A 16,932-nucleotide genomic window follows, 5' to 3' on the forward strand; every position below is an offset into this window, starting at 1 on the left:
AGGGTTGGGGGGAGAAACCGGGAAAGGAGATATCATTTGTAATGTAGATAAAGAAAATATCTAATAAAAAAAAAAGAAAGGGCTAGTGAGATGGCTCAGAGGTTAAGAGCACTGACTCCTCTTCCTAAGGTCCTGAGTTCAAATCCCAGCAACCACATGGTGGCTCACAACCATCCATAATGAGATCTGATGCCCTCCTCTGGTATATGTGAAGACAGCAAGAGTATACTTATATATAATAATAAAAATAGAAAGGAAGAACAAAAAGAAAGAAAACAACTGAACTAAACTGAGTAGTATTTTAAAAAAAAAATGGCACACTACAGTAAAATAAATTTTTAATGGAGGACGGGAGAAATACAATTAAAATATAATCTCAAAAATAAACAAATAAAAATCTAAAACCTCCACAAGTTCCCTTGCCATAATCTCACTTCTGAAAGTATTGAAGTATGGGTGCAGATACTAGTATAGATGTACTGACAGACTAAAATTCATATGCAGACAAAGAAGTTTGTCCATCACATATAAATTCTATTTCTCAGCAGATTCCTAAAGAAAATGAACTCATGTTTTACATGAATTACATATATATGGTTATCTCCAGGCCAATAGCCAGCTGAGGAGCAAGCATGGAGTCCCTGACAATGCCCACCAACAGGCTAGTATAAGCTTGTGGTACCTGTCGGAAACCTGTCCCTGTCTTTACCATTCAGAGGCTTCTTTGCAGCTGCGGCTTCATCTTCAACAGTGGCCACATAATCCAGGAGCCTGGACACCAGCATCACAACCCAACTGATCATGGGAATATCCAGGACTCCTAGGGAGAAACAACAAGAGGAGATTCAAATAAACATGAGTTCTAAGGACAACTGAGAAACCCTCTTACAAATTAAGAACATACTGCATCATGCCAACCCCAAAATATTACAACATACCTTAAAACTAGACACTCACGGATACAAAGTGAGTAGAAAAATGAATCTAATAAAGAACAGAATACAAGGGACTGGAGAGATGGCACAGCTGTTTACAGCACTAACTGCTCTTCCAGAACTCCCAAGTTCAATTCACAGCAACCACATGGTGGCTCACAACCATCTGTAATGGGATCTGATGCCTTCTTCTGGTGTGTCTGAAGACAGCTACAATGTACTCATATAAATAAACAAAATCTTTAACAACAACAACAAAAGAACAGGATACAAAAGAAGACAAGGGACACACAGGAAACTAAAATAAAACATGTACCACACCTTATAATTCATACTAACAATTATATCCTATAGCTTATTTCATGCTCAAATGAAAACTAACACTGGCCAAAAAGGAAACATGCTTTTAATGCTTAAACATAGATTACAAAAATGTTCACAATTCAGGAGACAGAGGTAGGTGGATCTCTGAACAGTCAAAGCAGCCTGGTCATAATGAGCTTCCAGATCAGCAAAATCCACACATTAAATCCTGTCTACTCAAACAAAAACAAATAAACAAAAAGCTAGGCATGGTCTATGGCCATACCACCCTGAACGTGCCCTATCTCGTCTGATTTCGGAAGCTAAGCAGGGTCAGGCCTGTTTAGTACTTGGATGGGAGACCACCTGGGAATACCCAGTGCTGTAGGCTTAAAGAAAAAAAAAAAAAAAAAAAGCTGGGCATGATGGTGCACAACTTGAATCCCAGCCCTAAAGAGGCAGAAGAACCTCTCAGCTCAAGGCCATTCTGGTTTACATAGAGATAGGCCTGGGAAGTAAGCCTTGTGGTCTCAAAAACAAACAACAAAACCTCAAGACAAATAGATGAACAGATAGATTTAAAAAACCATCTAAGTTCACAACTCAAATAATGGGTTGAAAAGACAACTTGCTTGTAGTAGTCAACCACAAGGAAGCTTTTCATTCTAAATCCTACACCACAAAATGATTAAAATGTACTTCAATGACTATTAAAGAATATCAAAAATATTTTTAGAAACAATACTTAACAGTAACTATAAATACTAAAGACAGTCACTTTATATAATACCTTCTGTCCTTCTGTGCATGGTTAACTCTGGCTGAAGAGGTGACAATAAATTATCCAAGAGGTTTAGTAAGCTTTCCAATACTCCACTGTTACTAAGTGATCGCTGACCAATGCAGGAAAGTAACATAAAGACCCTGCAAACAGATACAAGGAAAAGGACCAGCAAGAATCAATTTAAATTGTTACACTTTTAAAGAAATATATTCACATAGGAATTATTATAAAGCATATTTGTTTATTAAAACCATTCTTTGGTAAGTTAGAAAGAAAGATTTCTATCAGGTGAAGTGATATAAAATGAGTTTCTATTCTAGTTATTGGTTATTTTTTTCTAATGCCAACCCTAAGAAATCAGGCACTTAGCAGAGAACAAGCTCTATCAGAGCCTAAAGAATCACATACACTAGATAAGGCACAGCAAGATCTTAGAGAAAATACATACCAAGACCTATAAAATTCCATAGATTGATCCAGAAAATCTCCATGAGAGAACACATTAGAGCTCATGCCCTTCATTTAGTACTTGCCAAGCTCTGAGAAGACCTATTTTATTTTACATCTTCTCCATACTTACTACCCATGTAAACAAAACTTCACACTCTGACAATGATTCTACAAGTGAAAGCCATTTACATAAACCACTGATCTCTCCAACCTACCTATCCTGTGGGAAGATGAGAAGCTGCTCTGAATTGTACAGTTCCTGAAGGACGTTAGAAAGAAACTGGCCCCACCATCTCTCACCACCACACAGCTGAACAAGGAGAAGGCCAGTATGCAGCCGTATCTTTGGGGTCCCACTGATGCACAAGTGTTTAAACAACTCTTCGCAGGCCTGAGCGTGAAAGGTACTCTGCAAAACTGCAGGAACAGAATGCCCTGTTACAAGAAAGAAACAAACCACTTATCTCAGTGTAGGTATGGTGTTAAGAGCAACACCAGTACACCTACATACACTTTTTTCCCCAGCAATCAGTAAACAATTATAATCTATTTATTTTGTGACTTATTTACTGCTTTTATATAGAAATTAGTTGTAAAGTATTTACGAGTAAGAAGGGATAGCACATACATTGTGTTTCTTGTTTCTGTGGTCAGGTTTATCAAACTCCCTTACAAGTGAATATGGGAATAAGTATAAATGAGAAAAAAAAAAGATCAGACATCTTAAGAGAGGGGACTATAAACATAAATGAGCAATCCAAAGTAGTGCATGCCTACAAATATACTACTGTATTAGGTCAGAATACACTAACTTTCCTACTTTTATGCAATGTTTAATATTTTCTCACTCTAATATGGATGCATAGTAATTCAGCAAGCCTAAGAAATCAAAATTCATTTAAGAAACATGAGAATAAGTAGGCAGATTTCTGTGTTCAAGGCCACCCTGGTCTACAGAGTGAGTTCTAGGCAAGCTGGGGTTGCTAGGAGAAGCTTTATCTCTAAAAAAACAAAAAACAAAACAAAAACTTAGAAATAAATTATTGGAATAAAAGGCATGATGAGGATGCAGTCAATAAGGAAAGCACCCATTTACCACGTGCCAAGCCCTAGATGCAATGCATAACATGGCAACAATAATAAAAAATCTTTAAGGAGAAAATGAGTGAATCTACAGAAACTTCTTAAATACATTAAACAGAATATCAAACTAAAAATGTCTAGACAGACCAGTGAAAAGCACTTAACTAGTATGTATGAAGTAACAATTCAACCCCTAGCAAAACACATTCATTTAAACAAACAAACAAAAAAAGATTTCCTAGAAAGAAATTCTAAGTACCCAAAACATGCAGCAAAAAAACATTAAACCATTCCCAGTCTCTAAGTCACTGAGCTGAATACAAACCATTGGAAGAGTGCAGGAGGCTGAGCAGCGTGTCCAGTAAGTATCTCACAATGGTGCGTAACTGCTCTGTGGATGATGTCTGAATCAGGTCTTCTGGACCTGACGTTTCACTCAACGTCTTCCGACTTGCACCTATGGCTACTTTGAGCCTCTGCACTGCATTATGAGCCAGATTGAGTTGAAGCTGTAGCTGAATACAATCTTGATAAGCAGAAAAAACTCTACTGTCTTCCTCAACTGCTTTGTCTGGTTTTCTCAAAAAGTACTGTGCATTGTTTGCACTATTGAGAGGAGGGAGATCAATACTCTGCAAAAGAGCTTCCAGACGATGACAGGCTAAGTTATATCTATGGGTAAAAATAAATGAACAGGAATTCCTTCAGTCTTATTTTGTATCTATATACTAAAAAGCACATCTCTTAAAATATATTAAAGCACAACTACTATGAAGAATTATTCTTGGGCCAGGTACTGTAGTGAACACCAATAATCCCAGTACTGCAAAAGCAAAAGTGGGCAGCCATCTGTGGTTGGATAACAGCCATAGTCACTTATGGGCCACGCAGAGCTACAATAGAGACCCTATCTTAAGATAAACAAACAAACAAACAGACAAATAAGCAAAGAAAATAAACTACTCTTCACAAATATTAATAAATGCTAATACCAATTAGGAAACATCATTCTAATGTTTTCAATCCGGCTATAATGAACACATTTGTTCTCCTTTTGCTCTTTTCTATGTAGATACAGAAAACATTCATTGACAGAAATAATTTAACAAAATATACTGGCAAATTTCCACTAACCTGCACTGTATATCTTCTTGTAGAGCAACCATCATTGCTAAATGCTGGTCAATTTCTGGTTGGCTGGCAGATTCTCCTTCACCTCTTAGAGGATCATGCATCAGCTTCAGTTCACTTTCCCAAGGTAATATATAGGTATGCCCATAGTAAAATCCTAAGGGGATCTTTGCTCTGGCATTTGTGCTTCCATAGCGTCCAATGACAGTTATCTGAAATGGAAAGTTGCAAATACACATACACATGTGATAATATTTAAAAATCTGAGCTACGTATTTTGAAAGATATAGATATATTCTTTAGTACTATGTCAATGTAGTACTAAGAAACATGAAAACCATAGTTACTCTCCTGAAGTTCTTTACCTTCATGAATCTGCACACAGGTGGAGGTATTAAATCATGCAGAATTAGTGAATGTGTACTGATATCAGTTGCCACTACCAAACGCCTTCCATCCACTTCTTCTCCTAATGTCCATATGTCAATTGATAAGGATGCCAAGTCTCCACAAGTAGGAATCAGTACATCAGTCAATAATATAGGTCTTCCAAAATCCAGGGTGACAAATCTCCTGGCTCCTATAAAGAAAAGAGAAGCATGTGAGCCTATCAAAAAAGAATCAAGTGACCAAAGTGTATACTCAAAACATAGTAAAGCATTCTTCTTAAAGTAAAAAAATACCAAGTTATTAAACTATAGAAGTAGCTAAGTAAAGGTAGCTTTATCGATATTTACTCATAGATTCTATTAATTGCTTAGTATGTCAAGCCTTGAAATTTGATCCCAAACTTGCCGAAAACTCTACTATAGTTTTGAAAAACCTGAAATCAAAGATTTTAAGATTGTTAATACAAAAGCAGTCAAGTATAGAACGAAACCTCATACATATTATAAAACATTACAGTTTAACAACTAAACCAGTGATACATTAAAAGATGAACCTATAAAGTCCCAATCTGAATATTTCTTGTCTTAATTTTATGACTAGATAGATTAGACATGCCAATATGTATTATGTAACTTTACTTGTGAAAGTCTTGTTAACTTCTGAGGCAGGGGTCTAATATTTTGGGTTTAGTATGTATAGAAAACTACATAGTAATGCTATCATTAAAAAAAGAGACTCAGCAGTTAAGAGCACATACTGCTGCTCTTCAAGAAGCCATGTCTGATTCCTCATAGGGTTCATATGATTCAGTTCTGTCCACAGGTTAAAATCAAACTACAGTACAAACAATTGTTCACAAGCAGAGGAACAAAATGTTCCCTCTACATGTTATAAGCATTAATGCTGCTACACAATTTATAATTAAATGGGAATAAAATAGCAAGAGAATTTTATATGTTTTAAAACTCCCTCATCTAGAACAAATATGACTCAATTGTTCATATGAAAAACAAGATACAATAAGTCCATTTTCTCTGTAAGGATATTTTAAATTTTTCTTGTTCCTATAGTATAAAACTACAAGCTAGTAGAATTAGAAGGTTAAAAGTAGCTAAAATTTATCTGTAAATATGCATGCACCCATCCCAATTCTGGAATACTACATGACACAAATGTAGATTTAATGCTAGTTTTAAGATATTGCCATACAGTGTAATTCTAGTATAATGGCAGCAAGAATTTAAGCATACCAATTGTATTTCAATATATTTCAATAGGAAAACTTAGATACAGAAAAATCTCATTGTTTCAATGGAGCTATCCAACCTAAACAATTTACACCTTTTGTAGTACTACTCTTGGTAGAATGCACTTAACTGATAGCAAATGTAATTTATTTGCAATAAGACATAAAAGGGGCCCAAGAGACTATGTAAGAAAAATAATTACAGAAATGCAAAGATTACCTGAATGCATTCGCTCTATAATAATGGACTGGTGCGGAGGCGGCTGAAGAAAATGTGAGGCATGAGAAATTGCAAGGGCTAGGCCAGAACCAAGTGGATTCTAGACAAAAAACAAAAGCAAAAATATCCAAAACAATATAACTTTGTAGTAATACCCTTGCTCTAAAAAACCTTCTAACCATAACATTAAATTAACACGTCTTACTTCATTTCAAAATATTTTATAAAATATTTCAAAATGTGAAATATTTTATGAAATCAAAATGATCTGATATACTTTCATGACAATTTAAACATTTGACTTTCAAAGTTAGAATTTATTTTAAAATATAAGAATCTGTCCAAGTTAACATTTACTTAAAACATCATTTACCATTCTAGACTTGTTGGAATTTTTGTTATGTGCAGCAAGATTCACTGCTGGAGGATCAATGACTGAGCCTGGAAAAAGCTGCGCAAGTTCAGCATTAATCACAACAGAAACTGCTTCATTGGGTGGAGTGAGTGGTGGAGTCATGAAAAGTGGTGTTGTTTTTGGAGTGGGTGGAATAACATCAGATGGATGGATGAAAAATCCAGGAGCAGCCACTGGGTTGGAAGGCACAGCGTTGTGAATAGGACCTGCTGCTGCTGCTGCTGATGCAGCTGCTGCTGCTGCTGCTGTTGTCTGGTGCAACTTGGCTTCCAGCTTTGCTTTCTGTAAAAGGAAAAGAAACACCTATAGAAGAATCCTGACTAAGTTGTAAGGAAAACTTGACGTTTATATATAATAAACTTAAATGAGGTTAATAAGATCCTGGTTATATAAGAAAAAACTGGATTTAGCACACGAAGGACTGCCTTGTTAGGAACACTTCTTAGTATATTATACAAAAATTTCTTATATATTAAGAAAACTAGAAAATGCTCAAAAAATGAAAAGCAAGCAAAACAATTAAATACAAATAATGAAACCAGTTCTGCACAAAACAAAATGAAGCAAAGTGAATTCAATGTTAACTGACAGGATACAATTTCTCAAGCAGAATTTGCACAGGTTGCATTTAATCAGCAATTAAATCGACACACCACAATATCATAACAGCTGTACTTAGAATCAAATTAATGTCCTACATTTTGTAACATCCTACAGTCTCTGTTCCATGAAAACAGTAACTGGTAACTACATAATGTTTCTCCAAGAGTTTTTAAACATAAAAGCAGAATTGACTTCAAGGCTACTCAAAAAGTATCATTTTTTCCTCAATCACATACTAAATAAAATGCAGTCATATAATTTTAACACATTTAAACATTACAAGGACATTACCTCAATTTTTTTTGTTGAAAACGATTAGCTCAGATTGGACAACCTACTTTCCTTTATGAAAATAATGGTCATTTTTACAGTACTTTTCAGCTTTTGAAGTTTAGAGACAGCATGAACAAAGAGCCAAAGAGTCTCCAACCTGTTGCTGAAGCTTCAAAAGCTGCTGCTGTTTCTCTTGCAGCACCTGCAGCTGTTGCTCGGCTGAAGCCATTGCATGAGAGAGAGACTGCAAAGCTACCTGGGCTGCGGAACTCAGGGCCGTCGAGGCTTCCCCAACTGTGCCAGATGATAGTCCACCTACTGCAGGAGTAACCCCGAAGGAACTCACTGGCATGAGACAAGGAAAAACAAAACAAGACACCAGGATGAAGAAAAGGTATACAGAGGTACATGGTTCATTAAAACTATATGCAATTAAAAAAAAAAAGGGGTGGGTTGTCAATCAGTGACAGGGCACTTGCCTGAAAGACTAAGAGACCTGAGATCAATCACCAGAATCACTATATCCATATAAACATTGCAAAGTAGTGATACTAACACTGATATTCAATTCCTAAGGGGATGCTAAAGCGAATCCCAAATCAAGCAATTTTGAGCTGTTTACTTTTCAGTTCATAAGTATTATTTTTGGTATAGAAGAATTATGCTCATGATCAAAAAGAATTCTAGGAAAATTTAACAGTATCATCCCTTTTCTTATACATTGTGAACGTTCTCTCAGTCCTCAAAAAAACTCCCAACTTAGTAGAGCACGGTACGCATGCCTTTTATCCCATCATTTATAGCGAGTGGATCGCTGTTAGTTCCAAGCCAGCCAGGACAATGTAGTAAGATGCTGTCTCAAAAAATAAAATTGAAAGAGCTCCCCAAAAGAACCATGTTAAATTTTAAGTATATTAATTAAAGAGAAGGAAGACACTTAATTCCTCTTTTAAAGAAAACATTATTTTATGTGTAAATGAATGTTTTCCCTGCATACATGTCTGTGCACCACATCTATTTGTGATGTGACAGAGATGTGTCCCAAGAAATAAATTTATAGACAGTTGTAAAATATGCATGTCCTGACGCATACGTAAAATAGACATAGGCTAAATAGAACCTTAAATCTTTGGAAGAGCAACAAGTGCTCTTAATCGCTGAGCCATCGCTCCAACCTTCATCTGCTTATTTTAATCTACAGAGTAGACAGAGGTAAGGACTACAGAGGATAGACAAAAAGACAGACAGACTGACAGACAAAACTTTATTTTCTACCTCTTGCATTTACTCAAACATTCTCACAAGTAAAAGCAAAATTTGACTTTTTTAAATGCAAGTTATCAATACATTATAAATGAACACTTTTCCATTTGATGTTTATAAAAAAAAGTTCTGAATATGATATAACAGCCTGATTTCATAATTTATTCTAGCACATCGGCATAAAATAAAAAGCCAGTCAAGTAAAGTACTAATATTTTAATACTTGTGTTATTACAGACCTTTACTACAATGATCCACTGGGAAAGGGTAACTACTATAATGAAAACACACTTTGCAAACATTACTTACTATATGATATGTCTCATCATGTCTCCCTATTTATTTTGGTATTCCAAGGTATAGTTTTTCTGTGTAGCCTGGGCAGTCCTGGAACACTCTCTGTATACTAGGCTGGCTTTGAACTCCTACTAAATGACATCCATTTATTCATCCTTTAGTTAGTTAGTTAATTAGTTAGTTACTTAGTTTTTCAATACAGGGTTTTTCTGTGTAGCCTGAGCAGTCCTTGAACTCCATCTATAGACAACAGTGACTCAGAGATTTACTTGCCTGTTTCCTGAGAGCTGGGATTAAAGGCATACATACCATGTCCAGTACCTAAATGACACTATTCATAAATTACCACACTTAGCTTACAATAAACTACACAAGGCAAATGTCATGATTCCAATCTTTAGGTGAAGAAACAATGATACAGGGTGGCTAAGTGTATAGTAGTAGAGCCAGGGTTGGAACCAGAGCCAGTGTAAACATGAACGTATACAAACTCACTAAATCTTCAAAACAGTAGTAAAAATTAAGCAGAATATGCCACTGTATGTTCTGTATATAAGATAATATTACCATCTCAAATGATAATGAATCTAAAATTAGGAAGTAAAGATACTCATTTTTAATCTATTCACAAAAGCGGGGAAACTCAGGCAATTTGGCACTGTCTATCAAAAGCTCTATTTCTAAAAAAGAAACATAGTATACAGGGAAAAAGAGAAATAGTTCCACTGATGTTTTGCAGGAGGGAATCAACCAGAGAGATCCACTGAATAAACTTTCAGACAGTATTTTATTATTAACATTTTTAATGATTTATTTTTTTATGTAAGAATATTTTGCCTAAATATATGAGTGTACCTACCAAATGTATTCCTAGTGCCAATGAAAGGTAAAAGAGGGTGCCAGATTCCCCTGAACTAAAGTCACAGATGGTTGTCAGCCATCACATAGGTGCCAGAAACCAAATATGGGTCTTCCTATGCTGGATCACTAGTGTTCTTATGCCCTGAGCCATCTCAATCATCCAAATAATTTTATACTTCTTATGCTCTTCAAAACATAACTAATTCAAACATGAATTTTCTTAAAACTGATACCTAATCTTATAACACATTCCAAGAAAAGACCATGATTTATAAGGGAGGAGTTTTCTGTTAGCATTATGAAATGACTACAGTGTAAGAAAACAAAGCAACATTGACCTTACTAGAATCTCAATTCATATATATGTATTTTAAATCTGAAGTGTCATCTTCACACGACATAAACTAAACATAGTGGCTACTTCTACAATGAAAAGGTAGAATGCAAATATACTAAAATGAACTTATAAATTTTTTTAAAACTATATCCCTTCTAGAGCCAAAATCAAGGATTATAAACTTCTGTGAATTCTCCTGAAAACTGTGTTTTTGTTGGTGTTTTTTAATTTGCTTCTTTTGCAGAACTAGGGACTTCATCCAAATTCTTTTTTTTATTATTTATTTATTTATTTATTTATTATATATAAGTATATTGTAACTGTCTTCAGACACCCCAGAAGAGGGCATCATATCTCATTACGGATGGTTGTGAGCCACCATGAACTCAGGACCTTCAGAAAAGCAGTCAGTGTTCTTAACCACTGAGCCATCTCTCCAGCCTCACCCAAATTCTTGAATGCACTTGGCAGGTACTTTCTCACACAGAGCTACACTTGGACTGCTAACTTACTGAAGAAGTTAAATAGATACTGCTTAAATTAGTTTCCCAGTAAAATCAAAGTAAGATACTATTCAAGTCCTGCTATATAGGAAAACCAGCCTAGGCCAAAATAAAAATATCCTTAACAATAAAATTTGAATTATTTGTGACAAAATAGAATTATAAACATAGGTTGATCATAAAATATAAGGGGGCACAAAAAAATTTTTAAAAAATGTTATTTCCATGATTTACAATCTTAATTGTTAAATGAAGCCGTTTATCTAATCAATAGTGTCCCTATTTCATCATTTTCAATACGTTCCAGCCCTCACTAAGACAGGCTCTGGTTATAAAGCCCAGGCTGTATTTAGTGTTCCGGGGATTATAGTCAGGTAAAACCTAACCTAACTACTATTTAAGTGTAACAAGTAACACCAGGATGTCAAAGTCATAAACTAAACTAGCTATCATCTAAAGGTTGAAAATGGCTATGGAACATGGACTCTACCTTACTCTTCTTTCTATTTTCATCCTGGCTGATACTTCCCATAATAAAAATATACATAAACATACATAAAAAATAAATATAAAAATAAAAGGATTTAAGGGAATACTTTACTGGGTAAAGAAAAAACCTTAACTGATCTCAAATATAAAACTATTCATGGCCGGGTGGTGGTGGCGCACGCCTTTAATCCCAGCACTTGGGAGGCAGAGGCAGGCGGATTTCTGAATTCGAGGCCAGCCTGGTCCACACAGTGAGTTCCAGGACAGCCAGGGCTACACAGAGAAACCCTGTCTTGAAAAACCAAACCAACCAACCAAACAAACAAACAAACAAAAAAAAACTATGCATGGTATTCCCTCCAAATATCCCACTCTCCCATAGGTCTTCTACTCACCATGCAAACAAAGATATAATTTTAAACAGCTCATATCATGTATTATTACTGCACAAAGAATGTAATAAAAGAAGGTATATACCAGTAAACGTACTTGCATCATCCCTTTCTATTCTGGTTCCATCACTAGTTGACACGCAAGTAAAGTGAAGGGGTTCAACCTCTAGCAGTCCAGTGAGAGATGTGAAACTTCCCTCGGCAGCTGTGCAACTACTGACTTTTCCATTCCCTAGTACAGAAAGAAAAGTCTCATAATGCAGGAAGATCATCTATAAAAGGCAGGAAGTCTCAATGATGATTATTTAGCCAACCTTAATTAGCATAAATGCACAAAATTCACAGACTACCATCAACAAAGGGCATATTAAGAAAACTCATGAACAGAGAAACTAGTTTCCTTCATATGTATGTCTACAAGAATCAAAGCAGAGAAACCCTGTCTCGAAAAACTAAACAAAAACAAACAAACAAAAAACCCCAAAAAACAAAACAAACCAAAACAAAAAAAACCAAACTGGATCATGACTTGTTTTAAATACTGAAAACTCCTTTTATTGTTTTAATACTTGTACTTCACTCTAAAGGATTCTTAATCTGCACTTCTGAAATACTCTAAATTCTGAAACTTTTGACTACTAACATAGTGGACAAATGTTCCAGATTCTGAATTTCTGAATTGTATATATACACAATATATACAGTTGTTTTAGTTTTTGAGAACGAACAAAGAAACTGAGATATTAAGTCAAATGGTTTTAACAGATTACTACTGGTAGATGCAGGTCCTAAGTGCTGCAGTAGAGAGAGAAGCTCACCAAGACGCTAAGCCTTCATTTTCTGAAGTGGAGGGGTTCAGCTTTCCTGGAAAAGACTGACCCAGACTAGCTCACTCCAGTTGCTTTATTCAATCATTACACAAAATTAATTGGGGCTGGGAAAGGTTCCAAGTGCAAAAGTTATCTTGCTCTTGATGCTCAAGACAGCAGACAACCCACACAAATATCAGTCTGTTTTGACAATGGCTAGCCATAATCAAAGGTAAGAACCCCAAGTTGGCCAGGAGTGCCTTAGGACCAAGGACTGGGCGGCTGCAAACTCTAAAGTAGCTCCAAGTGCAGACTTTCCAGGGAGCTATTGTTTCAGGGTTCAAACAATCGCAAAACAATTTCTCAGCCTCTACTGACTGACGCAAATAAAGCAAGGGCTTTGCTGTAATATTTCACTCAAAGCAAGACACAAAAGCTACACTTTACACATTATTACATGCCACTGTAGTTCACATGCATCATGGTTAAGTTCTAAAAGAACAAAAAAACTTTAGTTTTCTAAAGACAAAAAATATGAGTAGATACAATACAGATGAGAACTTAAACTCACTAATTTACACTGAGAACTTAAAGTCAGTACCTGACACAGACAAACATGAGCTGACTATGAACACAGAACTATTTGCTCCTTATTCACTTAATAAAAGAGGTCAGTACCTGAAAGAACATCCGATAAATCAATTTCGTCTGACTGGACACCAATGCTGCTATTGTATACATTTTTACAAGAAGAGCCACTCATCTCCAAGTCAAAAAGGACTGGGTCAAATGGGGAGCTGTATAATCCATATCTGAGAAATTAAATAATGTATTAAATATTTTACCTTTCAGCTATTTATTTAAAAATTACATATTCAGCTTTCAATGCAGTTTGACTATAGGGGCATCAAATTCAGTGAACACAAGAGAAAACTACATTCAAATCATTGTCCAGAGTCAATTCAAATGATTAAAATAAGCTGGCAGCCAATCCAACAAGACTATCATTGACAGCATGAGGTATGGGAGGAAGAAACAAAACAAACAAAAATAAGCACTCTTTTCTCCCAATGCATCGCTATGACAATGGAGAAAATAAACACTAAGAAAAATTTTATCAAAAATCAGGACTTAAAAAGTTATCATAAAAGCAGTGTGCCATATAAGAAAAGCCCAACTACAAAAGCTGAGGACCAGAGGCTGGAAAGATAGCTTTGTGGTTAAGAGCATTGTTGCTGTTGTAGAAGACCAGAATTTGACTCCCAGCACCCACATGGTGGTTCTTAATCAGTCATAACTCAAGGTCCACATTATCTGCAACCCTCTTGGGCATCCACAAGCACTAGATATGCATATAGCACATATATGCACATGTAGGAAAAACACTCATACATGTAAAATAAAATCTAAAAACAAAACAAAAAAATGTTCGTAAAGGCTGAAGAGCAGCTGGGAATGGTGGAGCAGGCATGTGATCCCAGGCATTTGATCATGAGGCAGAGGGTTCTCTTGGGTTTCCAGGACTGCCTAGGCTACAACAGAGAAACCGTGTCTCAAGGGGGAGGGAAAGCCGATAACAGAAAAAAAAATTTTGAAGTCAACATTTTATTTCACTATGCTAATTAAAAATGTAAAACTCCAACTAGCAGACAAAAGAATTACATGTAAAAGTAACAAGAGATTTACATAACTATACCTATAAAGTTATACCATTAACAAATAACATTAAATGCCCCTTGTACTAACAAAGCAATATATCCTTAAATGTTAAATACAATTAGGGAAAGAAAAATAACTCAATAGTTAAGATCACTGGTTATACTTCCAGAAGACTTGGGACTGATGCCCAAGACACAAATCCATCTGTAACTCCAGTCCCAGGGGATCCAACACATTTTTTTAGCCTTACAAGCACTGCATGCATATAGTGCAGACATAACATGCAGGAAAAACAAAAATCAAAAACACATAAAATAACCTTAAAACTCTGTATAAACATTAAAGACTGTCACTAACAGCTGAAGAGAATAGCTCCAGAGAAGACACAGGAAGGAGGACCTCACACTACTCATATTTAGAATGCTTAGCACAAAATAAATACATTTTTTTAAGGTAAATTAATGTTTTAAGCAAACCTAGCAATGAATAGTTCTGTGCCCAGTGTTCCCACTTTAAAATGGTAAGCATACCTGGTTTGAAGCAGAGCCTCCAGTGGTGTTAGCCTGTCCTGCAACTGTCTGGACACGGCAGTGAGTAAAGCGGCACAAGCTGTACTGCACCCAGCCAAGTCTTCATCCTTAACATAATTCAGCAGTACAAAGTACCAATAGACAGAACCTGGAAACAACAACGTTTAAGTTCTCATCTCTAGCATACAGAACTTCATGTCACACATTTAAAAATACAGCTACCTTTGCTAGAAAGACACTTGCTTGTTCTGGAAAGATAATGTTTAACAACACAGGAAAAACAAAGAGTTCTAGAACATTAATAATATAAGCATCACCCTAAGAAAGAGTCTCAATTTAAGAACAACAGGACTGGTAAATTAACACAACAGTAATGGCACTTGTCCAAAAGTCCAACAAAGTTTGAGTTCAAATCCCAGAATCAACACTATATGCTGTCTTGACCTCCACATATTCACTGTGGCATGCATGCCCTACCATCCACAAATGCAGAAATGTTTCCCAAAGAAATTTATAACATTTTTCAGGAGGTACATTAACCAAACTTGAGAGTATATCAAGCCAGGCAGGGTGTTGCACACATCCTTTAATCTCAGCACTTGAGAAGTAAAGGCAGACAGATCTCTTCAGTTCAGGACCAGCCTGATCTAGAGAGCAAGCAAGAGAATAGACAAGGCTACATAGAGAGACACAAAAACAAAACACAAAACAACAACAAAAAAGAACACTACAATGTGCCAGCATGATTAAGCATGCCTTTAATTCCAGCACTCAGGAGGCAAAGGAAGTCAGATCTCAGAGCCAACTTGGTCTACAAAGCAAGTTCTAGAATAGCTGTGGCCACATAGATCAAAATAAAAGTATATTAATGTGAAGAAGAGCATTTGTGAATAGCCACAAAAGCAGAGACTGAAGTGCCAAATAAATATTCCTGAAATACTGCTTCTCTATACAAAATTGTTCTAAACACTAGAGGGCAGTGAGCTTCAAGGGGTACACTTTAGCAAATGAATGGAGCAGTACTCTGGACAGTCAGATAGAACCCATACGGCATGAAGAAGGGGATCACGGCACATTAGATAGTTGCTTTAGTAAAGAAATTTTAGTACTAAGTACATGCCCAGGATGTAAACAACATACAACTAAAAACAATCCATAAGAAACTCAAAGTCAGAGGTTACTGTAGTGAGCAAAAGAATGTAAAATGCCATATTCTATATGGTTCTCATCTGTGAGATGCAGATTTGGGGGTGGGGTGGGGGGGGTCACATATTGGATATCCTGCATATCAGACATCTACATTATGATTTGTAACAGTGTCAAAAATTACAGTTATGAAGTAGCAACAAAATAATTTCATGATTAGGGCTGCCATGAAAACAAGGAACTATATTAAAAGGTCGCAGAATTAGGAAGTTTGAGAAACACTGTCTATATACTTAACAGTTTTAGTCAAATTATGTTCAAGGTAAATATAAGCAGTAATGAAAATCCTCATTATTTACCAACCAACTTTAAGAAAGAATCCTCTGATTTACTACAAAGATCAAATTCCTTTGAAATATATGAATGAGTTAACTTCTTCTAAAACGGAAACCTATTTCTGTAATCTCTGCACCTGGAAAGTGAGAGCAGCAAGACTAGAAGTTTAAAGTCAGTCTCAAGTTAAGGAAGCCTGAGATCATAATTAGGTAAGCAAATAAATGAATTAAATAAATTAGAGCATTATAAAACACTGTGAGAAATGCCTAGAAAAAAACAAAAACAAAATTCTATACACTGTGGAACTAGCTCAGTAGTTAAGAACACTGGCTTCTCTTAAATAAAAACTAGGCTTTATACCCAGTATCCTTATGGCAGCTCACAATCCTATGAGTCTAGGTCCAGAGGATCTGCTGCCCCTCCTAGCCACCTAGGGCACTGCATACACATATACTTACATGTTGGCAAATGCTTATA

At 35.8% G+C, this 16,932-nt stretch overlaps 1 protein-coding gene and 1 pseudogene across 13 annotated transcripts in view; one reads left to right on the forward strand and one right to left on the reverse strand.

The window, feature by feature from the left end:
* The window catches only part of Birc6 (baculoviral IAP repeat containing 6), a 185,621-nt gene that overhangs the window by 91,380 nt on the left and 77,309 nt on the right, over positions 1-16,932 (reverse strand). For 5 of the 13 annotated variants that reach the window (XR_004114160.1, XM_031355890.1, XM_031355884.1 and 2 more), the window contains 12 exons: positions 14,974-15,121; positions 13,463-13,596; positions 12,061-12,207; positions 7,991-8,178; positions 6,916-7,239; positions 6,543-6,642; positions 5,052-5,266; positions 4,690-4,898; positions 3,881-4,227; positions 2,688-2,907; positions 2,029-2,162; positions 683-820 (listed from right to left, as the gene is read on the reverse strand). Coding sequence is in view for 12 of the 13 variants with exons in the window: in XM_031355890.1 (XP_031211750.1) it covers positions 683-820; positions 2,029-2,162; positions 2,688-2,907; positions 3,881-4,227; positions 4,690-4,898; positions 5,052-5,266; positions 6,543-6,642; positions 6,916-7,239; positions 7,991-8,178; positions 12,061-12,207; positions 13,463-13,596; positions 14,974-15,121 (2,304 nt within the window). In the remaining variant the exon portion in view is untranslated. The remainder of the gene's footprint in view (positions 1-682; positions 821-2,028; positions 2,163-2,687; positions 2,908-3,880; positions 4,228-4,689; positions 4,899-5,051; positions 5,267-6,542; positions 6,643-6,915; positions 7,240-7,990; positions 8,179-12,060; positions 12,208-13,462; positions 13,597-14,973; positions 15,122-16,932) is intronic. The other 8 variants (XM_031355886.1, XM_031355885.1, XM_031355883.1 and 5 more) reach the window with 6 other exon arrangements.
* Positions 1,511-1,629, forward strand: LOC116081276 (annotated as a pseudogene).

This window comes from Mastomys coucha, unplaced genomic scaffold (assembly GCF_008632895.1).
Source record: "Mastomys coucha isolate ucsf_1 unplaced genomic scaffold, UCSF_Mcou_1 pScaffold6, whole genome shotgun sequence".
Taxonomy (NCBI): Eukaryota; Metazoa; Chordata; class Mammalia; order Rodentia; family Muridae; genus Mastomys; species Mastomys coucha.